The sequence below is a fragment of the Eretmochelys imbricata genome, chromosome 3, assembly GCF_965152235.1.
Source record: "Eretmochelys imbricata isolate rEreImb1 chromosome 3, rEreImb1.hap1, whole genome shotgun sequence".
NCBI classification, from domain to species: domain Eukaryota; kingdom Metazoa; phylum Chordata; order Testudines; family Cheloniidae; genus Eretmochelys; species Eretmochelys imbricata.
In genome coordinates, this window is record NC_135574.1 from 136,656 (window position 1) to 163,125 (window position 26,470).

At 43.1% G+C, this 26,470-nt stretch overlaps 1 protein-coding gene across 3 annotated transcripts in view; it reads right to left on the reverse strand.

The window, feature by feature from the left end:
• The window catches only part of GPN1 (GPN-loop GTPase 1), a 127,517-nt gene that overhangs the window by 67,990 nt on the left and 33,057 nt on the right, over positions 1-26,470 (reverse strand). For all 3 annotated transcript variants that reach the window (XM_077812222.1, XM_077812223.1, XM_077812224.1), the window contains exons 9-13: positions 21,781-21,927; positions 11,904-11,986; positions 9,558-9,597; positions 5,628-5,718; positions 4,291-4,401 (exon numbers count right to left, since the gene is read on the reverse strand). In XM_077812222.1, the coding sequence (XP_077668348.1) occupies positions 4,291-4,401; positions 5,628-5,718; positions 9,558-9,597; positions 11,904-11,986; positions 21,781-21,927 (472 nt within the window). The remainder of the gene's footprint in view (positions 1-4,290; positions 4,402-5,627; positions 5,719-9,557; positions 9,598-11,903; positions 11,987-21,780; positions 21,928-26,470) is intronic.

Sequence of the window (26,470 nt, forward strand, 5' to 3'; positions counted from 1 at the left end):
AAGAGTAGAGAGATTATTTTACTTTTGTATACAGCTTTAGTGAGAACAATACCGGACTAATGCATCCAATTCTGGTGTCCACATTTTAGGAAGGCTGCTGAAAAACTGGAGAGGGTGCAGAAGGGATAAGTTATTGGAAGCTTGGAAAAAAATGCCTTAGAATGAGAGATTATGGGTATGTCGATTACACACATTTTGGGGCCTCTCAGCTCTGGTTGACAGAAATAGAAATAGCTACATAGATAGTGCTTAAAAGGTTTAGCTTGGACTGGAGCTCAGGCTCAGAAGCATTTGGAAGATATGATTTGGTCAAATACAAGTTATTGGGCTAGATACAGGAGTAACTGGATGAAATTTTATGGCTTGTGTTATACAGGAGGTCAGACTAGATCTGATGATGCCTTGTGGCCTTAAAAAAAAAAAATCTATGAAACCAGAAACTAGAAACATTTAAAACAAGAAATAGAGTTTAATTAATCTTTGAAACAACTTACCTAGGGAAGTGGTGAATTTTCCCTCATTTGAATCGTTTAAATCAAGACTTGATATCTTTCTAATAGATATGTTATTGCTCAAACAGAAGTTAAGGGCTGAATGCCGGACTTACTGGGTGAGGTTCTCTAGCCTGTGTTATGCTGACTTCAGATCAGATGATCACAATAGTCCTTTCTGGCCTTAAAATAAAATCTATGAATTGTAATGTTGTAAAAACCATTTCTGCAGCACTGCCCACATGAACCAGTCAGGCAAGAATCCACGATAGGGACATAAAATATTTTTTTAAAATTGTACCAAAAAGTGACAATCTGGAATTGTCGAACAACAATATTTGTTGTCATACTCTCCTGCTCCCACCCTTTCACCCATTATGCTTGTAGCTACCTTCATTATAAGTCACATCTTTAGGTACAGTTCAAAACAATAAGAAAAAACAATTTCAGAAGTCAGAAAAGATTCTTAATTGACAATAGTTGGGGTTGGTCCTGCTTTGAGCAGGGGGTTGGACTAGATGACCTCCTGAGGTCTCTTCCAACCCTGATATTCTATGATTCTATGAAATTATTTACTTATCAGGCAACTTTCAAATAGGAATAGCAAGGAAATGAGTAACTAACTCTCTTACATTCTAATAAACACATTCATATCTAGTACAAACGTGTATTTCTTCACAACAACCTTAAATTCTACAGCCGGGCAAAATTTTTCGCATGAAACTGACAAAAAATGCCATCAAAATGTTTTGCAAATTTTTGTAGATTTCACCAAACTGAAAGAGAAAAAAACCCTTAAAAATGCAAAAAACAAAAAACCCTCAACTTTTCATTTAAACGTTTTCAAAAGAAATGTTTTGATATTTTGGTTTGAAATGACTTTTCATTTAAAAATTTCCTTTAATTTTATTAAATACACACATTTTAAAATGGCTGAAATCAAAACAAAACATTTCATTTGACTGGAAATGAAATTTTTGGGACTGTTTCAATCACCAATTTAAAAAAAAATCCATTATTTGCCACCTCTATTTAATTGTAACTCATGGATGATATAGGCTTTAATATAATTTTATCTTCATTTCGCTATATAAATGTTTTAAAAGGGGCACCCCTCCAGCACCCACGATTCTCTGCTTAACTTATCTATAACTTAATTCACTGGCCAGAAGGGACTTTACAAGATCATCTGGTCTAACCTCCTATATAACACAGGCCACAGAATTTTACCTAGTTCCTCCATATGCAGTCACATAAATCGTGTTTGGTTAAAGGATATCTTCCAGAAAGGCCTCCAGTCTTAATCTGATGATACCACCCCACTAGATTCTCCTCTATTCTCAAACCCGTCCCTGTCTCCCAGTTTCCTAAGAAAAGCCCATTCCCTCTCCAACAGGAGTCTGCAGTCTTTTCATGTTCTTCTCCCTCCAACCCATGTTGCTCTCAGAAACTCAGATTCCCTTCAGACACAGCTCCTGCTGCCTTCTCCTTCTCACATCCTCTACCCTCAAGCTTCTCTGTAACTCCCATCGAAGGAGGGGGATGCTAATTTAATGTAATTCCTCCAGTTACCAGCCCCTTTGACGCCATCCCCTAGAAAGGTTCTCATATATTAGTTCATAGAATCATAGAATATCAGGGTTGGAAGGGACCTCAGGGGGGAGATGATCTAGTCCAATCCCCTGATCAAAGCAGGACCTAATCCCCATCTAAATCATCCCAGCCAGGGTTTTGTCAAGCCTAACCTTAAAAACCTCTAAGAAAGGAGATTCCACCACCTCCCTAGGGAACCCATTCCAGTACTTCACCACCCTTCTAGTGAAAAAGTTTTTCCTAATATCCAACCTAAACCTCCCCCGCTGCAACTTGAGACCATTACTCCTTGTTCTATCATCTGGTACCACTGAGAACAGCCTAGATACATCCTGAAACCCCCTTTCAGGTAGTTGAAAGCAGCTATCAAATCCCCCCTCATTCTTCTCTTCTGCAGACTAAATAATCCCAGTTCCCTCAGCCTCTCCTCATAAGTCATGTGTTCCAGACCCCTAATCATTTTTGTTGCCCATCGCTGGACTCTTTCCAATTTTTCCACATCCTTCTTGTACTGTGGGGCCCGAAACTGGACACACTACTTCAGATGAGGCCTCACCAATGTCGAATAGAGGGGAATGATCACGTCCCTCGATCTGCTGTCAATGCTCCTACTTATACAGTCCAAAATGCCGTTAGTCTTCTTGGCAACAAGGGCACACTGTTGACTCACACCCAACTTCTCGTCCACCATAACCCCTAGGTCCTTTTCTGCAGAACTGCTGCCTAGCCACTCGGTCCCCTAGTCTGTAGCAGTGCATGGGATTCTTCCTTCCTAAGTGCAGGACTCTGCATTTGTCCTTGTTGAACCTCATCAGATTTCTTTTGGCCCAATCCTCTAAGTTGTCTAGGTCCCTCTGTATCCTATCCCTACCCTCCAGCGTATTTACCACTCCTCCCAGTTTAGTGTCATCTGCAAACTTGTGAGGGTGCAATCCACGCCACCCTCCAGATCATTAATGAAGATATTGAACAAAACTGGCCCCAGGACTGACCCTTGGGGCACTCTACTTGACGACGGCTGCCAACTAGACATGGAGCCATTGATCACTACCCGTTGAGCCCGACAATCTAGCCAACTTTCTATCCACTTTATAGTCCATTCATCCAGCCCATACTTCTTTAACTTGCTGGCAAGAATACTGTGGGAGACCCTATCGAAAGCTTTGCTAAAGTCAAGGATTCTCCATGGACCAACAAACCAAGAAAGGATTTTTGAATAAATACCCTGGCTTTAAATAAACTCTGGGCCTTCTTCCTGATCCAGCAAACAGAAAGGACCTCAAGTCCACAGAAGGCCCTAATCCTTACGGAAGGATTGGAAGGACTAGGCCTACTGAGGCGCCATAAGACCATGTGCTTGGTCTAAGCTGGAGCTGTGATTAACGTGAATCCACAAGGAAATCCCTTAGATGGGGTGTTGAAGGACTGCTCCTGCCAGAGGCATGTTAGAGTTGGGGTGATCTCTGGTAAGCTTATTAGCAACTGTTTAGGTTCTTTATTGTTTTTAATATGTTTTCCTTTGTAGTGTTTTTACCTTAAGAATAAAATGGGCTTGCATAAAAAGAGCTGTGCTGTAACTAACTGTAAGTGTGGACAGTCACACTTCTCTCCATGTCTGAAGAGAAAGCACGCAGCTGTGCTTGGGTAGCGTGCCTCTGCTAGAAATAATACAGTGAAGGCAGGGAACTGTGCAGCATGGGAATACCTGAGTCGGAAGGGAGTGCTCAAGAAAGGCAATTGCTGGAGAACTGGAAGCATGAGAGTTACATGTCCTTGAGGGACCACTGAGGGAAAACAGAGGTGCAGTTGCTCTGAACTGTCCCACATGGTGGGCACAGGTTTCTCTTCCACTCTTGTCACTTCCAACCTCTCCTCCTTCACCCCATTCTTTTGAAGAATGGCTCCATCTGACTCCCCCCTTCCTGTTCCACATCACAGTTACCTGCCTCTCTCTGACTGTGACCCATTCCTCTCCAATTTTGGATTCATAGCTGTCGCTCTTGCTCTCTTCACAATTTCCCACCCTTGGTGTCTCCAATGGCTACACTGATGACCTGTCTGATCCCTGGCCTCCCACCTCATTTGACCTTAAACTCTGAATCAGCTCTCTCACTCACCATAACAGCCATGCACTTGACCTCTGATCTCCCCTCCCAGGGGGCACGTTGTGTAATTCCAAGCCACAGGCAGCCTTGATTTCCCTTACCTTGATGGTCAATATCATCAGTATCACTCACTCTCTCTTCATCTTCCTCATCCAAAGTTCCTCGTGTCATGATCAAGTCAGAGGGGCCCAATGCAGAAGTGTCAGAAGAATCTAGTGAGAAATAGAAGCTTCTAAAGACAAATTCTCATACTGACAACAACCTAATTCCCTAATATGTCATAAGGTAAGCATCTGTGCACAGCAACCACAGCTACTGGTACCTACCCTACAAGTATGGACCATACCCCATGGCTCCCTTAGACACAAATACATGCGCTAAAATGTGAGATGCTGCACAGTAGCATGTTCCCTGTAGAACCCCACAGATTACAGCTCCACCCATATTGTTGAATTCTTGCTGGACGCCAATTTAATTGTTATGTCACCCTGCCTGGAATGTTGTATCAACGCAATCTATTTATTTCTAGCATGCCCACTCCCCTATTGGCTAGGCACCAGGGTTCTTCTTTCCCTGACCTTCTGCTGGGGCTAATGCATAGAACAGAGGTTCTCAAACTGTGGTCCGCAAGCTCCATTCAGGTGGTCCACGGATTGTTCCCTCTAAGGTGCAGGCCTGGGCAGCCGCACATGAGAGAATGAAGGGCCACTCACCTAACTATGGAGCCACGCAAGTGTGGCTCCACTAATTAGGTGCCTGGACCCTGGAGAAGACGCACATGTAAGGTTAGGGGGTGGCCTTGGGGGAATAGGGTGTAACTGGGAGGGGCAGAGAGGTGAGAAGAGGGGGTGGGGGAATTTGGGATGTGCAGGGCTGCAGCGGTCAGAGAAAGAGGCGACTTTCCCCAGCTCCAGGGCTGTGGCTGCCAAGGAGAGACAGCCCTCCTTCCTAGCCTCAGCTCTGTGGCTACTGTGGCGGGGGAAGAGACCCCACTCTTCTCCAGCTCCAGCTCGGGGGCTGGTGCAGCAGGGGAGAGAGGACACATCCATCGCATTGGAAAGGTAAGACTATTGATATTAAAATATTAGTTGTGTGCTTTTATTTGTAGAACAAAAAATATTAATTAAGGGTTTTTTTATATAGCGATTTTATCCAAAGTGCTTTACAATAGTTATCTAACGGTGCAAACAACATTTGGAAAGATCATTAAGTGGTCCGCTGAGACCCTCAGCAATTTTCAAGTGGTCCGCGGAAAATGAAGTTTGAGAATCACTGGCATAGAAGATGAGACCCTCCCACAGGAAAATGGTCTGTGCCCTTCACTGGGACTAAGTTGCTTTTATAAAAGAAAACAAAAGCTCCAAAGAATTTTCAAGGCAAACTCTACAGAGACTCGTCTGAAGTTAAATTACTTCACCACATAAAACCCTTTCATTACCTGCAAGTGAGTTGCTCTCCATAGCCACAGAACCCATGTCTTTCCACAAACGTTCCAGCTGCTCTTTCTGCTGCTTGCTCTGGGCTTTTGCCTACACAAGGAAACATTTTAGTGTGATTAATATAACACCCACCACAGAGTCTCTGGACACAGTTAAAGTAACACAAGTAAAACAATATTTCCACTCCAGAAGAGAGGTCTACCCAAACATTGGGTAAAGGTATGAGTCAATAAATGGACTTTACAGCAGAATTTGTTGGACCAGAGGAGGGAAGTGAAGTCTAGAGCTGAGGAACCTCCACCAGGAGCACTTTAAGCCATCCAGTGTCAACTGTCACACTAGTGCATTGAGAGAGGTGATTCCTGGATATCCAGAACTCAAAGCATGTAGGGGTACAATCTGTTTTGTTTCAGTGGAATACACTAACTTTAATTAGTTACTCTTGAGTCACTGAAAACAGAATTTGGACCACAGGACTTTAAACACTATCAACACCTAAAGTTGCAACTTGAAAGGAACAGAAAGCCAGCAGAGTCTTTAGAGAACTGGCACAGTAAGTTCCACAGTCAAAAATGCTCAACTGATCAACATTCTATGTTAGCTGGAGTGTGACAGCACTAGTCTACATGGGGCGTATTGCAGAAATACGATTTGGTGGTTACAAATTATTCTCTCTGAAAAATATTTCTGCACCCTAGACAGGAACTTTGGGGTAGGAGCAGGGATCATAAAGATGAGTCTAGCTATTGTTCAAAGTTGTGCATAGTGAAAGGTAAAACTCAAATTGTCTGGAGGTTCAGATCACTTTATATTTTATCTCAGTCAGTTCACTCATCCCTAGAGGTCATGGAGTGGCAGACTCTATGACCCTAGGACACAGACTTGGAAGGGCTAATAGCATCACTGAGGGCAAATGAGAGTAGACTATGGAAAGCATATGAGGAAATAATAAAGAAGCATAACAAGATGCAATTATCCAACAAGTTCTTGGAATGTATTGGAGACAATTTTTTATTCAGAAGGTGGAGAAAGCTACTAGGGAAGAAGTTGTTCTAGATTTGATTTTGACAAATAGGGAGGAACTGGTTGAGAATCTGAAAGTGGAAGGCAGATTGGGTGAAAGTGATCATGAAATGGTAGAGTTCATGATTCCAAGGAATGGTAGGAGGGATAACAGCAAAATAAAGACAATGGATTTCAAGAAGGCAGACTTTAGCAAACTCAGGGAGTTGGTAGGTAAGATCCCATGGGAAGCAAGTCTAAGCGGAAAAGCAACTGAACACAGTTGACAGTTCTTCAAAGAGACATTATAAAGGGCACAAGAGCAAACTATCCCACTGCGTAGGAAAGACTGGAAGTCTGGCAAGAGACCATTCTGGCTTAACTAGGAGATCTTCAATGATCTAAAAATAAAAAAAAGAGTCCTAAAAAAAGTGGAAACTAGGTCAAATTACAAAGGAAGAATATAAACAAATAACACAAGTATGTAGGGAAAAAATTAGAAAGGCCAAAGCACAAAATGAGTTCAAACTAGCTAGAGACAAAGGGTAACAAGAAAACATTCTACAAATACATTAGAAGCAAGAGGAAGACCAAGGACAGGGTAGGCCCATTACTCAATGGGTGGGAAAAACAATAGCAGAAAACATGGAAATGGCAGAGGTGCTTAATGACTTCTTTGTTTCGGTTTTCACCAAGGCAGTTGGTGGTAATTGGACATCTAACATTGTGAAAATGAGGTAGGATCAGAGGCTAAAATAGGGAAAGAACAAGTTACAAATTATTTAGACAAGTTAGATATCTTCAAGTTACCAGGCCTGATGAAATGCATCCTAGAATATTCAAGGAGCTTACTGAGGAGATCTCAGCCATTAGCAATTAACTTTGAAAAGTCATGGAAGACGGGAGAGATTCCAGAAGACTGGAAAAGGGCAAATATAGTGCCAATCTATAAAAAAGGAAATAAGGCCAACCCGGGGAATTACAGACCAGTCAGCTTAACTTCTGTATCTGGAAAGATAATGGAGCAAATAATTAAGCAATCAATTTGCAAACATCTAGAAGACAATAAGGTGATAAGTAACTGTCAGCATGGATTTGTCAAGAACAAATCTGCGTCAAACCAACCTGATAGCTTTCTTTGACAGGATAATAAGCCTTGTGGATAAGGAGGAAGTGGCAGACATGGTATATCTGACTTTAGTAAAGCTTTTGATACTGTCTCACATGCCTTCTCATAAATAAATTAGGGAAATGCAACCTAGATGGAAATACTATAAGGTGGGTATACAACTGGTTAGAAAACCATTCCCAGAGAGTAGTTATCAGTGGTTCACAGTCATGGTGGAAGGGCATAACGAGTGGGGTCACACAGGGACCAGTTCTGGGTCTGGTTCTGTTCAATATCTTCATCAATGATTTAGATAATGGCATGGAGATTACACTTATAAAAAGTTTGCAGACAATACCACGCTGGGAGGGGTTTTGCAAGTGCTTTGGAAGATAGGATTATAATTCAAAATGATCTGGATAAACTGAAGAAATGGTGTTGTAAGCAAGACATGAGAAATAATTCTTCCACTCTACTCTACTTTGATTAGGCCTCAACTGGAGTATTGTGTCCAGTTCTGGGTGCCACATTTCAGGAAAGATGTGGACAAATTGGAACCAGTCCAGAGAAGAGCAACAAAAATGATTAAAGGTCTAGAAAACATGATCTATAAGGGAAGATTGAAAAAACTGTGTTTGTTTAGTCTGGAAAAGAGAAAACTGAGAGGCAACATGATAACAGTTTTCAAGTACATAGAGAAGATTGTTACAAGGAGGAGGGAGAAAAATTGTTCTTAATCTCTGAGGATAGGACAAGAAGCAGTGGGCTTAAATTGCAGCCAGGGAGATTTAAGTTGGACATTAGGAAAAACTTCTTAACTGTCAGGGTGGTTAAGCACTGGAATAAATTGCATAGGGAGGTTGTGGAATCTCTATCTCTGGAAATTTTTAAAAGCAGGTTAGACAAACACCTCTCACGGATGGTCTAGATAATACTTTGTCCTGCCATGAGTGCAGGGGACTGGACTAAATGACCTCTCGTGATCCCTTCCAGTCATATGATTCTATTCTATGGTATCAGAAAAGTTCAGGATGGCAAGGGACAGCCCAGAGGAAGAGAAAAAAAGGGTACAGTAACCTACCAGACTGGAGCTAGAATCCAAACTTTGCATAAAACAGGGCAGCCAGAAGACATTTTTCATCTCTAACATGAAAGTTACATCTGTCTTCTACTTTATTAACACACTTGATATCTTCATGTAAGCCAAAATGGGAATTTGAGGTGGTATACAAAGACCTAAAACGTCACTTTGGAAGGTCATAACAAATGGTGCCCTCCACCCCTCAAGGTACATGGATCCTTCTAGATTAGTAACCCCTTGAAGATAAGTGATTATAACCATGTCCAGGATTCCAAGAATAATTTCTCTACAGCTTGTATAGTAGAATTATTCACTCCTTGCTTTATAATCTATTCTCCACCGTACACACACTACACCTTATTTGCCTTCCTCATGGCTCTCAGACACACTGTCCAAGTCTTACCACATTCAGTTACAAGCATTAAAGCATTTGGAGGGTGCGTGGTTTGTAGAAAAGACTGCTGTACAAAATAAAACCACACCATACCAAATCTAGCAAAGGAGAGACCGAGAATGGGTCTCAGGAAAGGGCTTTTCACTGTAAGTGTGATTAGTAAATTAAATAATGGGCCTCTGCAGTGCAGTGGAAATTTAAATCCAGATTGGATAAGTCTTTTAAGGAAAATAACCAGAATATACTCTGAGAAGCTGGGGTTCTGAAGGAAAGCTGGAGCAGACTAGTTGGCACTCTGAACCCAGAATACACTGCCTGTGTGTGAAATACTTGTAAACCTTTACCAATGATTTTCTCAGACGCTCATATTCTGGACGATACTCCCTGAAAAGAGAAACATTTTGAACATTTACTTATAAACAACATCTGTCCATTACCTAAGCCTCTGAGCATACTTCCATTAATCTCCTCCCACACTGTGAACCCCTTGGCCCCAGCCCAGAGCCCGCACCCCCTCCCAAGCCCAAACTCCCTACCCCAGCCCGGTGAAAGCGAGTGAGGGTGAGCGAGAGCAAGTGACCAAGAGAGGGGTGGATAGAGTGAGCAGGGCAGGGTTTTAGGGAAGTGGGGGGGCCTCAGGGAAGGGGCAGGGTAGATCCTGGGTTGCCTTTAAATTCAAAAAGTAATTTTGGGCGTAAAAAGGTTGGAGACCACTGGCATAGAACATCTTCACCAGACATGCTACAGCAGTGCAGCTGCACTGATGTAGTGCTTCTAGTGTAGACTAGCCCTACCATTCAAGGTGAAGTGGCCCGTTAACACCGCTGTGGTCATAGGACAAAAAGGGGGGTTGGTGGGTTACAGATCCTGTCTTTATTAAGACCATGATTTTTAGTGTCTAGCAAACTCATGAATTTAAGCTCCCAGACTCATCTTTTGAAACAGATAGGTCAGACATGGAGTGATCGCTTTGTGAAAAGTGTTCACCCACAGGTGATAGGGTGTTTTTGTGTTAGGATTTCCTGTCAGAGTTCATTTAAGACAGTGGTTCTTAACCTGGGGTGCAATCACCCCCTGGGGGTGCAAGATGCCCTTTCTGGGGGGCGCGAGACTGGCCAGACTTTTTTTAGAAGGTAAATCATCGAAAACACAAATTAAGCACAGGCACGTAAGTACAACTACTTTGTTTCATCAAACCTATGTTTATACGTATATAATTCTCTCTCTTTCATTCTATAGTTATATCTAGGTTTAAAGAACTGACCTGGCACCCCTTATCAAAAATCGTTGAAGTAGAACATATTTTGAGAACCAAAGGGGTGCAGGCTGCAGTAAAGGTTAAGAACCACTGATTTAAGAACACAGTGATTGTCTGGTTTCACCCACATAGTTGTTATTGGGACATTTAAAATGTACTGAATGAGATATACCACATGTTGTGATAGAGATGTGTAGGACCCCTAGATCTTGAAAGGTGTGTTGGGGGGGTGGGATGTCTGGGTTGAGTATGGGTTGTAGTTGTTTCATAATACTCCATAGGGGTTCCAGTGTGGGGTGGTAGCTGACAACTAGGGTTAGGAGTAGAGACAAGTGTCTCACGGGTTTGCACTTCGTGGGCCTGATTAGAAGGGCTAATTCCTGGCAGCACTCCCTAGCCTAGAGTACTTTTTGCATCTGTACCCAGTAAAAAGAGAGATTTATTTCTCACAGATGCAGGACTCGTTACAGTTTTCCAAGACTCTCTCACCTCACGATTACACTACTCTGGCACGCTTTACATGGCGCTACACAGTGGGACTATTTGGAAGCTAAAGCTATTGCAGAATGCTACTTATTCATTAGGGTTTCACATAGACAGCACATTTCACCAGTGCTCCATGACCTACAGTCTACTCACAGGTGTCAAGTTTGAGTTCAAGGTGTTGAGTTTGACTGTATAAGGCAACCAAACAATCTGGCAGTGTTCCATGAGGGGAGAGGCACAACTGCAATGAGCAGAGATGCCTGACCTGGAGCTTCATCAGTTTAAACAGCAGAGGGCTTGCTGGCAGGATGTTTTCTGTGAAGGTTCCTTGCATTTGCTCACCACTGAGTCTGTCAGAGCCCTGTTGTGTTTGCTTTCTGGATACAATGCAAACCTAGACTATCCTGAGGCAAATCTAAGGAGGAGGTGGGTTGAAGGGGTTCTCTGTACTGGTGTTTTGTGGATTTTCTATTGAGCAGTTACCAATTTTGAAATTCATGTTTGGACAGTTTGTGTGTTTGAATGTCTTATTTGTGTACTCTAGCATACACAGGACAGGTGTTCTATAACAAATACTCTAGGCCAGTGGTCCCCAAACTTTTTTTGGTTCTCACCCCTCCCCCCCCCCCCCCCCCACACCCCGGAGCCATGGTTGGGAGCCAGGACTGGGGCCAGAGTCATAGTCCAAAGCAGAGCAGCAGCTGGGCTGAGCTGGATAGCACTCCCTCATCATCCCCTGTGGGGGCTGGTCTGGGCCCCACTGCACCCTCCTAAACATTCCTCCAGATCCCTCCACGCCCCACAGTTCGGGGCCACTGCTCTAGGCCAACTGAGCTGCAAAAGACCAGCACGCCTTCAAGCAAAGGAACAAGCACATGAATTGGTAGCTGAGCAGCATTCTTTAGATCAAGGACACTTTCCCTCACACTGAAAACCACCACCTCACCTCTCATATTCATCTACAGCTTCAGAGACTTTCACAAAAAATTCATCCAGTCCTGTACCCAGCACAGCAGAAACACCAACCACCTACAAAAGAAATGTATGTTCCAGAAACTAAATGAGACACAGTTCATACAAAGGATTATAAATAATGTGACAAAAGTTCCTCCTCTGCCTTGGTGGGTCCTGTGCTTATTGGCGGATTTTCTCGCCTCAGAGGTTCACAGCAGCCCTCAGTTTGGCCACTTTTGTGGCTCAAATCTGCCGTTCACTCAGTTAGCCTCATCACTGGCAAGCATGGGGAAAGGAAGAAGAACAATCCCTGCAGTCTCTGCTGATCCACCTAGTGGACCGGGAACAGGCCAGAGACATTCCCCTCTGGTGGAACCCACAGTCCAGTTCAACTCTTCCGGTATCAAGTAGGGAATTTGAGGGGAACCCGGGCCCACCCTCTACTCCGGGTTCCAGCCCAGGGCCCTGTGGATTGCAGCTGTCTACAGTGGCTCCTGTAACCGCTGCATGACCACTACAACTCCCTGGGTTACTGCCCCATGGCCTCCTCCCAACACCTTCATTATTCTCACCACAGGACCTCCCTCCTGATGTCTGATAATGCTTGTACTTCTCATTCTTCCAGTAGTATGTCTTCTCACTCTCAGCTTCTCGCGCCTCTTGCTCCCAGCTCTTTGCACGCACCACAAACTGAAGTGAGCTCCTTTTTAAACCCAGGTGCCCTGATTAGCCTGCCTTAATTGATTCTAGCAGCTTCTTGATTGGCTGCAGGTGTTCTAAACAGCCTGTCTGCCTTAATTGTTTCCAGAAAGTTCCTGATTGTTCTGGAACCTTCCCTGTTATCTTACCCAGGGAAAAGGGACTTACTTAACCTGGGGCTAATATATCTGCCTTCTATCACTCTTCTGTAGCCATCTGGCCCGACCTTGTCACACTAACCTTTGTGGGAGATGAATTCTGGAGTTACCAATCAAAACAATGTCTGGGGAAATGACCCATGGGGACTGCTATCAATTTTAAATGTATTATAACTATAATCCTTCAAATGACTCAGAACCATCAAGCTGAGTATACAGCCTACGTTCCTGTCATTGCTACATTCATCATCTCTTCCTCACTCACTCAGTTTGTTACACCCACTTATTTTGTTTTGTCTTTAGACTAAGTTCTTTGGGGCAAAGACTAGGTCCTTCCTATACATGTGTATAGTGTCTAGCACAACAGGGCTCCAGGGACCCAGTCCTCATTGGGGCTTTTAAGCACTGCCACAGCATAAATAATAAAGACAATGTGACACTGACAATATAGTATCTTTACATTCATAATGTTCAGCTGAATCATAGTAAAAAATATGGGCAACACAATCCAATGCACGAAAATAATGAATTCCTTGTATATAGTAGAGAGGATGGGCAAGTGCAGGGGAAAAAAAATCAAGTCTGTTTTCTAATTAAAGAAAAGATGGGTTATCATGGGGTATAAAGCAAATCTCTCATTCTGGGACAGAAACTAAAAACTCATCTTTTAAACATATATGTTATGGGCTCCTAGAGTGATACTGAGGCAAATACATAGATTCCTAAGGCCAGAAGGGAACCTTGTATTTATACAAGTAAGATTAGAACTGGTTTCTCTTCTTCTTTCTTTTTTCCCAGCTAGCAGTGGTTGGGCCACTGGATCAGTCTGACATGATTGCCAGTCCAATGCTCAATCCATACCCACTTTGTGAGCCCGTACACAGTCTATCCACAATTTTCTCAGGTGTCCTCTTATTCTCTGCTTATGAACTCTAGTTTCAAACATCTCCCTAATAGGATTCCCTTCATTCATCCTTCGTACATGCCCAAACATCTCAGCCTCCACTCTTGCTGCTTCTCTCCAACACCACAGATCTTGGTCTCACTCCTGAAAACATCATTCCACATGAGGTCCAGCAATGTCACTCCCTCAATGCCTTTAAATATCTCACTTCAATAGTTTCAAGTCTTCTCAAGTGCCTCTCTTCTGTCACCCACATCTCTGATCTGTATAGAACAGCTGGTTTTACCATGGTTTTGTGTAGTTGTCCCTTAAGTTGCAAGGACATCCATTTATCATAGAATACTACAGTTCCGCTGCACTCAACAGCCTTGCTTGTGGTTCTCTGTTGACTTTGCCATTTGCCATTAATGAGCCCAAAAGATACTTACTGCAGAAGCCTGATTTAGGTGCTGGCTCTCAATGTTGGTATTTGTCTATCTTGGTTCCAGCCAAGCCACCCCACACGATTTTAGTCTTTGCTTTACTCATTCTGAGGTTACAATTTGTTAATTGTCTTGACCAAATCCTCCTCAGCATTGGGCATTAGAGAAATATTGTCTACAAAGATCAATTTAGAACAATATTCCATTTTTTATTTTCTTATTGATGAAATTCATCACAATTATGATTAGTGAGGGACTAAGCATTGATCCCTGGTGGAGCCCACCTTGCACCTCAATACCCTCTGTTACACCAAAGGGCATCCACACTGTAGTCATGGAACTGTCTATTGGTCTCTCCTGGCCTCAAAATCTATGCAGAAAGCTACCATTCAGAGTTTAGGTCTTGTATTATAAAGCAGCTCAGTACAATTAACTATTTAGGACGATAAGTGTGCATAGCATTATTTTAATGACTTATATGATGCCATGATTTGCCAGATGCTTAACACAATTAATATTGACAAGGGGGAAGGAACACAAGCCAGAATAGGGAATAAAGACTATTTAGACAAATCAGAATAAAATTCACCCTAAGATGCTTAAACTAGCTAAAGCAATCTTGGAACCTTTGCCGATTACATTCAGGAACTCATGGAGGACAGGTGATTCCCCGCAGGGCTGGAGAAGGGCAAACATAGTATCCATCTTTAAAAAGGAGAAGAGAACCCAGGGAATTATTGACCAGTCAGCCTAACCTCAACATCTGGAAAATACTGGAACAAATGATTAAACAATCAATTTTTAAGCACCTAGAGGATAATAAGAATAGGTGTAATAAGAAATACCCAGCATGGGTAGTCAAGAGCAAATCATGCCAAGCCAACTTAATTTCCTTCTTTGACAAGGTTACTGGCCTAACAGAAAGAGGGGAAGCATTAGATGTGATATATCTTGCTTTTAGTAGACTACTATTCATATTTTCATTAATAATTTTCATAATGGAGCGGAGAGTATACTTATAAAATGTGTGGATTACATCAAGTTGGGAGAGGTTGCAAGCACTTTCAAGGACAGGATTAAACATAAGAACAGCCATACTGGGTCAGACCAAAGATGCATCTAGCCCAGTATCCTGTCTTCTGACAGTAGCCAATGCCAGTTACCCCAGAGGGAATGAACAGAACAGGTAATCATCAAGTGATCCATCCCCTGTCACCCACTCCCAGCTTCTGGCAAAAAGAGGCTAGGGACACTATCCCTGCCCATCCTGGCTAATAGTCATTGAAGGACCTATCCTCCATGAATTTATTTTATTCTTTTTTGAAGCCTGTTATAGTCTTGGACTACACAACATCCTCTGGCAAAGAGTTCCACCGGATGACTGTGTGTTTTGTGATAAAATACTTTCTTTTGTTTGTTTTAAACCTGCTGCCTATTAATTTCATTTGGTGACCCCTAGTTCTTGTGAGTAAATAACACTTCCTTATTTACTTTCTCCACACCAATCATGATTGTACAGACCTCAATCATATCCCCCCCATAGTCGTCTCTTTTCCAAGCTGAAAAGTCACAATCTTATTAATCTCTCCTCATACAGAAGCTGTTCCATACCCCTAATCATTTTGGTTCCCTTCTCTGTACTTTTCCAAGTCCAATATATTTTTTATGAGATGGGGCAACCACATCTGCAGATCATTTATGAATATGTTGAATAGGACTGGTCCCAATACAGACCCCTGGGGACACCACTATTTAACTCTTTCCATTATGAAAACTGACCATTTATTCCTACCCTTTGTTTCCTAAAACATAAGGATGGCCATATGGGTCAGATCAAATGGTCCACTGAGCCCAGTATCTTGTCTTCTGGCAGCAGCCAATGCCAGATGCTTCAAAGGGAAAGAACAGAACAGGGTTACCAAGTGATCCATCCAGTGGCTGGCATTCAGAGGCTTAGGGACACTCAAAGCATGGGATTGCATCCTGACCATCTTGGCTAATAGCCATTGATGGACCTATCCTCCATGAATTTATCTAATTCTTGTTTTAATCCAGTTATAATTTTGGCCTTCACAACGTCCCTTGGCAATGAGTTCCACAGGTTGACTGTGCATTGAGTGAAGTAGTAATTCCTTTTGTTTTAAACCTGCCGTCTATTAATTTCATTGAGTAAGCCCTGGTTGTTGAGTTAAGTGATGGGTAAACCACACTTCCCTGTTCACTTTGTCCACACCATTCATGATTTTATACACCTCTATCATATTCTCCCCCTCTCCCCCCCGCAGTAGTCTCTTTTCCCAGCTAAATAGTACCAATCTTTTAAATTTCTCCTCATATGGAAGATGTTCCATACCCTTATCATTTGTTGATCTGTTTTTTCCAAAATATCTTTTTTGAGATGGGGCGACCAGAACTTCACACAGTATTCAAGGTGTGGGAGTACCATGGATTGATATAGTGACATTATGATGGAGAGTTTGTCTTATTTCCTCTTTCCTAATGGTTCTTAACATTCTGTTAGCTTTTTTGACTGCCACAGCACATTGAGCCAGATGTTTTCAGAGAACTACTTGCTATGGCTCTCAGATCTTTTTCCCGAGTGCTAAAAGCTAATTTAGACCCCATCATTTTGTATATACAGTTGGGATTATGGCTATTATATAAAAAAAATAAATTACTTTGCATTTATCAACACCGAATTTCATTTGCCATTTTGTTGCTCAGTCAACCAGTTTTGTGAAATCCCTTTGTAACTCTTCACAGTCTGCGTTGGACTTAACTATCTCGAGTAATTTTGTATCATCTGCAAACTTTGCTACTTCACTGTTTACCCCTTTTTCCAGATCATTTGTGAACATGTTGATCAGCACAGGTCCCAGTACAGATCACTGGGGGACACTTACTTACCTCTCTCCATTCTGAAAACTGTCCCAGATTGAGGTGTCAATATAGGAGGTTTTGGAAGAAATTGATAAATTAAACAGTAATAAATCACCAGAACCAGATGGCATTCACTCAATGGTTCTGAAGGAACTCTAATATGAAACTGAAGAACTACTAACTGTGGTATGTAACCTCTCACTTAAATCAGCTTCTGTACTAAATGACTGGCAGATAGCTAATGTGATGCCAATTAGAATTCAAAGTGATCTTGACAAATTAGGGAATTGGTCTGAATCCAACAAGATTAAATTCAGTAAAGATGAGTGCAAAGTACTACACTTAAAAAGGAAAAATCAAATGCATAACTACAAAATAGAGAATAACTGCAAGCTGGTAGTACTGCTGAAAAGGATCTGGGAGTTATAGTGGATGGCAAACTGAATAAGAACCAACAAAGTGATGTGGTTGCAAAAAAGACTAATATTCTGGGATGTATTAACAGGAATGTCATATGTGAGATATGGAAGGCAACTGTTCCGCTCTATGCGGCACTGGTGAGCCCTCGCAGGAGTACTGTGTCCAGTTCTGGAAAAATGTGGACAAATTAGAGGGAGTGCAGAGGACAAGAAAAATTATGAAGGGTTCAGAAAGCCTGACCTATAAGGAAGGGTTAAAAAACTGGACCTGTTTAGTCAGTAGAAAAGACGACTGAGGAGGGACCTGATGATAGTCTTTAAATGCATTAAGGGCTGTTACAAAGAAGATGATTATCAACTGATCTCCATGTCCACTGAAGGTAGGACAAGAATTGTCTTAATCTGGAACAAGGGAGATTTAGGTTAGATATTAAGAAAAACTTTCTAACGATAAGGTTAGTTACCTTGTGGAATAGGTTACTAAGGGAGGTTGTGGAATTCTAATTACTGTAGATTTTTTATGAACAGGTTGGATAAATCTAGGCTTAATTGATCCTGACTCAGCACAGGGAAATAGGGTGGACTAGATAACCTCTCGAGGTCCCTTTCAGTCCTACATTTCTATGATTCAAGAGGCTTTAAAAACAAAGAAGACATAGTCCCTGCTCTGACCTAAACAGACTTTTTTAATCTAAGACTTATTATAATTCGGGGTGCTGCATGGAGTGGAGAAGTGAATCGGAATGGGGGATGGTGTGAATGAAAGGGCAAGCAGAAGGAATGATAAGACAACTGAGCAGGAGCACAAGGTTATAGATAGGACAGGCAACAAGGTCCCTGTCCTCAGGAGCTTACAGATAACTCAGTGGAAAACAAAGCATCCCACAGCTTTCTAGAAAGGGAGGATAGGCCAGGGGCTAGCCTGGAACTTGGGAAACTGGATTCAATTCTGTGGTCTGCTACAGACTTACTGTGTGACCGTAGGCAAGTCACTTAGTCTCTGTGCCCCAGTTCCCTGGATGGAACTACAAGACATGGCCTGTCATGACCCTGATCACTTTGTTTATATGAAAAAAGAAAAGGAGTACTTGTGGCACCTTAGAGACTAACCAATTTATTTGAGCATAAGCTTTCGTGAGCTACAGCTCACTTCATCGGATGCATAAAGTAGAAAATACAGGGAGGAGATTTATATACACACAGACCATGAAAAAATGGGTGTTTATCATACACATTGTAAGGAGAGTGATCACTTAAGATGAGCTTCAGAGTAACAGCCGTGTTAGTCTGTATTCGCAAAAAGAAAAGGAGTACTTGTGGCACCTTAGAGACTAACCAATTTATTTGAGCATGAGCTTTCGTGAGCTACAGCTCACTTCATCAGATGCATACCGTGGAAACTGCAGCAGACTTTATATATACACGGAGAATATGAAACAATACCTCCTCCCACCCCACTGTCCTGCTGGTAATAGCTTATCTAAAGTAATCTTCAGGTTAGGCCATTTCCAGCACAAATCCAGGTTTTCTCACCCTCCACCCCCCCACACAAATTCACTCTCCTGCTGGTGATAGCCCATCCAAAGTGACAACTCTTTACACAATGTGCATGATAATGAAGTTAGGCCATTTCCTGCACAAATCCAGGTTCTCTCACTCCCTCACCCCCCTCCAAAAACCCACCCCCATACACACACAAACTCACTCTCCTGCTGGTAATAGCTTATCCAAAACTGACCACTCTCCAAGTTTAAATCCAAGTTAAACCAGAACATCTGGGGGGGGGGGGGGGTAGGAAAAAACAAGAGGAAATAGTGCATAATGACTTAGCCACTCCATTTCCTCTTGTTTTTTCCTACCCCCCCCCCAGATGTTCTGGTTTAACTTGGATTTAAACTTGGAGAGTGGTCAGTTTATAAAGTCTGCTGCAGTTTCCACGGTATGCATCTGATGAAGTGAGCTGTAGCTCACGAAAGCTCATGCTCAAATAAATTGGTTAGTCTCTAAGGTGCCACAAGTACTCCTTTTCTTTTTGCGAATACAGACTAACACGGCTGTTACTCTGAAGCTCATCTTAAGTGATCACTCTCCTTACAATGTGTATGATAAACACCCATTTTTTCATGGTCTGTGTGTATATAAATCTCCTCCCTGTATTTTCTACTTTATGCATCCGATGAAGTGAGCTGTAGCTCACGAAAGCTTATGCTCAAATAAATTGGTTAGTCTCTAAGGTGCCACAAGTACTCCTTTTCTTTTTGCGAATACAGACTAACACGGCTGTTACTCTGAAACCTTTGTTTATATGTTGTGCCATCTCATCTAATTCTGATCTTGAGATTAGAAGGTTTTTGGAGCAGGGACAGGGTCTTCCTCTGTCTGTGCAGCACAATGCAGCCCAGACCTTGGGCCTTTTGATACCACCATAATACAAATAATAAACATCCAGGGTAGGCAGTAATTGTTATAAAGTACAAGAACATTTGCAATATTATCAAGGCCTAAAGTATGTGGTAAAACCCACCTGATTTCTGTGGTTCTCTAGTGATACAACCAGAAAATCTGAGATACTCATTTATTTACATACAAAACAGCAGAATTTTACTGAATTAGGTATGAAAACAAATCATGCAATCAGTAGAGAATATTTGTAAGTCATGCTCTGGCCAGAGGATCCATGCATGAAAAGGATGGTCCAGTGGTTAGGACACTAGTTTAAGACATGAGAAAACTGGGTTCAATTCCCTTCCCCACCAGAGACTTCCTGTATGACCTTGGGAAAGTTACTTAGCCTCTCTCTGCTTCAGTTCTCCATCTGTAAAACGGGGATAGTACCCCTCCTGAAATGACAGGTGTTGTGAGGACAACTACATTAAAGATTAGGAAGCACTTTGGTATATACTGAAGAAGAGTGCTATAAGAAATAGCATTATTGATTCAGCAGCTCGAGTTAATTTATTTTGTTATTGAATTCAGCATTATGTTGTCCCCACATTTTCAGATGTCAACATGTGTAGATTTGTGTACTGACAACGCCTAACTGCATCACAGAACTGTCAGGGAGGAAAGCAGAAGGGTTTTTACAGCTACATAGCGGGAGCAGGCTGTTGGTACTTTTAGCAGCTGGGGAGACAGAGGAGGCCATTTGGAACTGTGGAATAAACTCATTAGTTGGATGTTTCTACTAAAATTATCAGTGAAATACTTGAGTTGACATTTTAAATTATCATCATGTCTCAAAGTCAACATTGTGCTACGATGAATGGGGCAGTTCACACAGAGTTAATGTTTCAGGAAGAGGATACAGCAACAGCTTACACTCTGTTCACTTAATCATTATCATCTGTAGTAGTACCATCATGCCTAGAAGCCAGGACCTGACCATGCTAGATGCTATCCAGATACAGAACAAAAGACACAGTACCTGACCCACAGAGATTACAATCAAGTATGAGGCAAGGACCACAGATGGATATGGGCAGATGGAGGGGTACAAGTGAACAAGGAGACAGTATGGCTCTGCATTATAGACAATAGCCTTTGCACACCAACAGCCTAACTATTGTCAAGTTTTTTGTAGGCATTGTGGCAAAGAACTGTTTTGAAGAGGAAGTTAAAGGTGGATAATGAGGTACCTTTGTGAATGCTTACAGGAAACACTTGCCAAGCGTGTGGGGCAGCATGGGTGAAAGCACCAAGGTAAAAAAAAATTAAATTTTAACACTATGTTTTTTAAAATTGAAAGCTAATGTGCAGCACAATTCTGCAGCAAGAGGACAGTACGGGAGGGACACCATGCAAACCCCAATGAAATAGCTATGGGATCACTGACACTCCCTGATATATAGGCTTTTCAATGGCACTCATTACTGGATTATTTAAGTACTTTATAGTAATGGATTTAGCCTCCCAATCCCACTGGGGTAGGAAAAGATACCTTCCCATTTACCATATGGGCTAGAAATTTGTTTCTAAGGTTGTGACCAAAGCAACCTCCTTCAGTAAGTGGTACAGAACTGAATCGGACTCCTTTAAAAAGAATGAAGGGCTTAGCTGACCCTGCTAGAGTACAAGGCATTTCAAATGAGACACTCTGAAATGACACCCTCCACTCCAACAAATACACTTAGGAACGCAACTACTTCATTCTTTGCTTTCTCTGGTGATTTATTTGCAATTTAATTTTAAATTACTCCCTCTGCCAGCTTGCACATCCCTCTCCCCTGAGGCAGGATAAAGTAATCCAAAGTATTTGCCCCCGAAGAATGACGCAGAGAAATCAGTCCCCTCTATACCCCATGGTGCAGGACTCAGCAAGGGACTCAAGGCTGAGAGCAGCGAAGAGAGATCTCTGTGTAGGGGGTAGTGAACAGGAGAGGAGGCTTACCTTAAGAGAGCTGTAAAACTCATCCAACACCAGGCTCATGGAACGAGTCAGGTTACTAACATACGTTGTCTCTTGATTCAAGGCATCTTGGAAGATCTCAAAATCCTGCATCCATTCTACTGCAAAACTGTGATCAATGATATCTGTCTGGAACGTATAAGGAAATGAGAAGTCAGTTTTCAGAGATGATGGTGGTTGGTTGGTTCTGTATTAGCATGGGCACTCAACAGTACCTGAGAGTTAAGGCTAGTAAACAGTTTTCATTCTAACTCCATTATCAAATGCTCGTAACTTTCCAAAACATTCACTCCCTGGCCTGAAATATCCCATGCTTTGTTTTGCCAGTTCAGCTGTTTCAATTTGAAAAGGGTACAACCCCCATCATTATTTCAATTTTAAAAAGGCATGTTTAGAGTTTAAGGCAGTGCTACTGCAATTTGATCAACGTGGGAGGACTCGTACATCTGCATGCAGTCCCACTGAAACCAATGGGGCCCTGCCAGTGTGTACGAGATTGCAGTACTGGAATCTAGGCAAATTAAGTCCTCACTTATGACCTCACTCACACACCGTTGGTTGGCTTGAAAAACTTTGGTGTTTTAATTAGTGACTAAACACTACTCACTGAGCACCACAGCAATAAGAGCTGGGCAAACATATAGTACAGCACTCCCTGCCCCCATAGACCTTACAATATAATTTTTAACGCAAGACAAATGGATTTGGGGGAGAACAGGGAAGACAAAAGAACAGGAGCCGTAAAGCGGAGTTTTGCAATGGACTTTTACAAGTGAAGGAGGAAAGAATTAGTTTGTTCTGTGCTTGCTTGCCTGCCTGCTGTGTGATTCCCTAATTGAAGATTATAGTGTGGTCTGTTTTGGGGGTTGCGTGCTAAGCCAAGTGCCAGGCTAGGCTGAGAGTTTACTAATGAGGCTCTAGCCTGCTATCCTTTGATACCTAAATCCTTTTGGGTCCCTTGACAAGAGGCAGGGATAACTCAGGAAAAATGGGGGCTTAAAAAGCCAGCTCCTAAGCAACCAGAGAAAGCAGCGAATGCAGCAGCAAACAGGAGTTTTGTGAGGGAGTGAGAGAAGCAGACACACCTAACAAAAATACTCTAAACTTAGGCCATTAATCACCTACCCACCCCAGCCAAAAATAAAACCTGAAAGAGTAAAAATAATGCAGACAGAAGTCCAGCAGCAAAGTAGGGACTATATAGTTTATTACACTGAATCACAGAATCATAGAATATCAGGGTTGGAAGGGACCTCAGGAGGTCATCTAGTCCAACCTCCTGCTCAAAGCAGGACCGATCCCCAATTAAATCATCCCAGCCAGGGCTTTGTCAAGCCTGACCTTAAAAACCTCTAAGGAAGGAGATTCTACCACCTCCCTAGGTAACGCATTCCAGTGTTTCACCACCCTCCTAGTGAAAAAAGTTTTTCCTAATATCCAACTTAAACCTCCCCCACTGCAACTTGAAACCATTACTCCTTGTTCTGTCATCTGCTACCATTGAGAACAGTCTAGAGCCATCCTCTTTGGAACCCCCTTTCAGGTAGTTGAAAGCAGCTATCAAATCCCCCATCATTCTTCTCTTCCGTAGACTAAACATCCCCAGTTCCCTCAGCCTCTCCTCATAACTCATGGGTACCAGTCCCCTAATCATTTTTGTTGCCCTCCGCTGGACTCTTTCCAGTTTTTCCACATCCTTCTTGTACTGTGGGGCCCAAAACTGGACACACTACTCCAGATGAGGACTCACCAATGTCAAAGAGAGGGGAACGATCACGTCCCTCGATCTGCTGGCAATGCCCCTACTTATACAGCCCAAAATGCCATTGGCCTTCTTGGCAACAAGGGCACACTGTTGACTCATATCCAGCTTCTCGTCCACTGTCACCCCTAGGTCCTTTTCTGCAGAACTGCTGCCCAGCATTCAGTCCCTAGTCTGTAGCGGTGCATGGGATTCTTCCTTCCTAAGTGCAGGACTCTGCATTTGTCCTTGTTGAATCTCATCAGATTTCTTTTGGCCCAATCCTCCAATTTGTCTAGGGCCCTCTGTATCCTATCCCTATCCTCCAGCCTATCTACCTTTCCTCCCACTTTAGTGTCATCTGCAAACTTGCCGAGGGTGCAATCCACACCATCCTCCAGATCATTTTATGAAGATATTGAACAAAACCGGCCCCAGGACCGACACTTGGGGCACTCCACATGATACCGGCTGCCAACTAGACATGGAGCCATTGATCACTACCCGTTGAGCCCGACAATCTAGCCAGCTTTCTACCCACCTTATAGTGCATTCATCCAGCCCATACTTCCTTAACTTGCTGACAAGAATACTGTGGGAGACCGTGTCAAAAGCTTTGCTCAAGTCAAGAAACAATACATCCACTGCTTTCCCTTCATCCACAGAACCAGTAATCTCATCAGAAAAGGCGATTAGATTAGTCAGGCATGACCTTCCCTTGGTGAATCCATGCTGGCTGTTCCTGATCACTTTCCTCTCATGCAAGTGCTTCAGGATTGATTCTTTGAGGACCTGCTCCATGATTTTTCCAGGGACTGAGGTGAGGCTGACTGGCCTGTAGTTCCCAGGATCCTCCTTCTTCCCTTTTTTAAAGATTGGCACTGCATTAGCCTTTTTCTAGTCATCCGGGACTTCCCCCGTTCGCCACGAGTTTTCAAAGATAATGGCCAATGGCTCTGCAATCACAGCCGCCAATTCCTTCAGCACTCTCGGATGCAACTCGTCCGGCCCCATGGACTTGTGCACGTCCAGCTTTTCTAAATAGTCCCTAACCACCTCTATCTCCACAGAGGGCTGGCCATCTCTTCCCCATTTTGTGATGCCCAGTGCAGCAGTCTGGGAGCTGACCTTGTTAGTGAAGACAGAGGCAAAAAAAGTATTGAGTACATTAGCTTTTTCCACATCCTCTGTCACTAGGTTGCCTCCCTCATTCAGTAAGGGGCCCACTGATTGCCTTCTATGACGAGATAACTGGTTCTGTGGATGAAGGGAAAGCAGTGGACGTGGTGTTCCTTGACTTTAGCAAAGCTTTTGACACGGTGTCCCACAGTATTCTTGCCAGCAAGTTAAAGAAGTATGGGCTGGATGAATGGACTATAAGGTTGATAGAAAGCTGGCTAGATTGTCAGGCTCAACGGGTAGTGATCAATGGCTCCATGTCTAGTTGGCAGCCGGTATCATGTGGAGTGCCCCAGGGGTCGGTCCTGGGGCCAGTTTTGTTCAATATCTTCATAAATGATCTGGAGGATGGTGTAGATTGCACTCTCAGCAAATTTGCGGATGATACTAAACTGGGAGGAGTGGTAGATACGCTGGAGGGGAGGGATAGGATACAGAAGGACCTAGACAAATTGGAGGATTGGGCCAAAAGAAATCTGATGAGATTCAATAAGGATAAGTGCAGGGTCCTGCACTTAGGACGGAAGAATCCAATGCACCGCTACAGACTAGGGACCGAATGGCTAGGCAGCAGTTCTGCGGAAAAGGACCTAGGGGTGACAGTGGACGAGAAGCTGGATATGAGTCAGCAGTCTGCCCTTGTTGCCAAGAAGGCCAATGGCATTTTGGGATGTATAAGTAGGGGCATAGCAAGCAAATCGAGGGACGTGATCGTTCCCCTCTATTCGACATTGGTGAGGCCTCATCTGGAGTACTGTGTCCAGTTTTGGGCCTCACACTACAAGAAGGATGTGGATAAATTGGAGAGAGTCCAGCGAAGGGCAACAAAAATGATTAGGGGTCTAGAAAACATGACTTATGAGGAGAGGCTGAGGGAGCTGGGATTGTTTAGTCTGCAGAAGAGAAGAATGAGGGGGGATTTGATAGCTGCTTTCAACTACCTGAAAGGGGGTTCCAAAGAGGATGGCTCTAGACTGTTCTCAATGGTAGCAGATGACAGAACGAGGAGTAATGGTCTCAAGTTGCAGTGGGGGAGGTTTAGATTGGATATTAGGAAAAACTTTTTCACTATGAGGGTGGCGAAACACTGGAATGCGTTACCTAGGGAGGTGGTAGAATCTCCTTCCTTAGAGGTTTTTAAGGTCAGGCTTGACAAAGCCCTGGCTGGGATGATTTAACTGGGAATTGGTCCTGCTTCGAGCAGGGGGTTGGACTAGATGACCTTCTGGGGTCCCTTCCAACCCTGATATTCTATGATTCTATGATTCAATTAGATTAGTCAGGCATGACTTGCCCTTGGTGAATCCATGCTGACCCTTTCTGATCACTTTCCTCTCCTCTAAGTGCTTCAGAATTGATTCCTTGAGGACCTGCTCCATGATTTTTCCAGGGACTGAGGTCAGGCTGACTGGCCTGTAGTTCCCAGGATCCTCCTTCTTCCCTTTTTTAAAGATGGCCACTACATTAGCCTTTTTCCAGTCATCCTGGACTTCCCCGGATCACCATGAGTTTTCAAAGATAATGGGCAATGGCTCTGCAATCACATCCGCCAACTCCTTTAGCACTCTCGGATGCAGCGCATCCGGCCCCATGGACTTGTGCACGTCCAGCTTTTCTAAATAGTCCCGAACCACTTCTTTCTCCACAGAGGGCTGGTCACCTCCTCCCCATGCTGTGCTACCCAGTGCAGTAGTCTGGGAGCTGACCTTGTTCGTGAAGACAGAGGCAAAAAAAGCATTGAGTACATTAGCT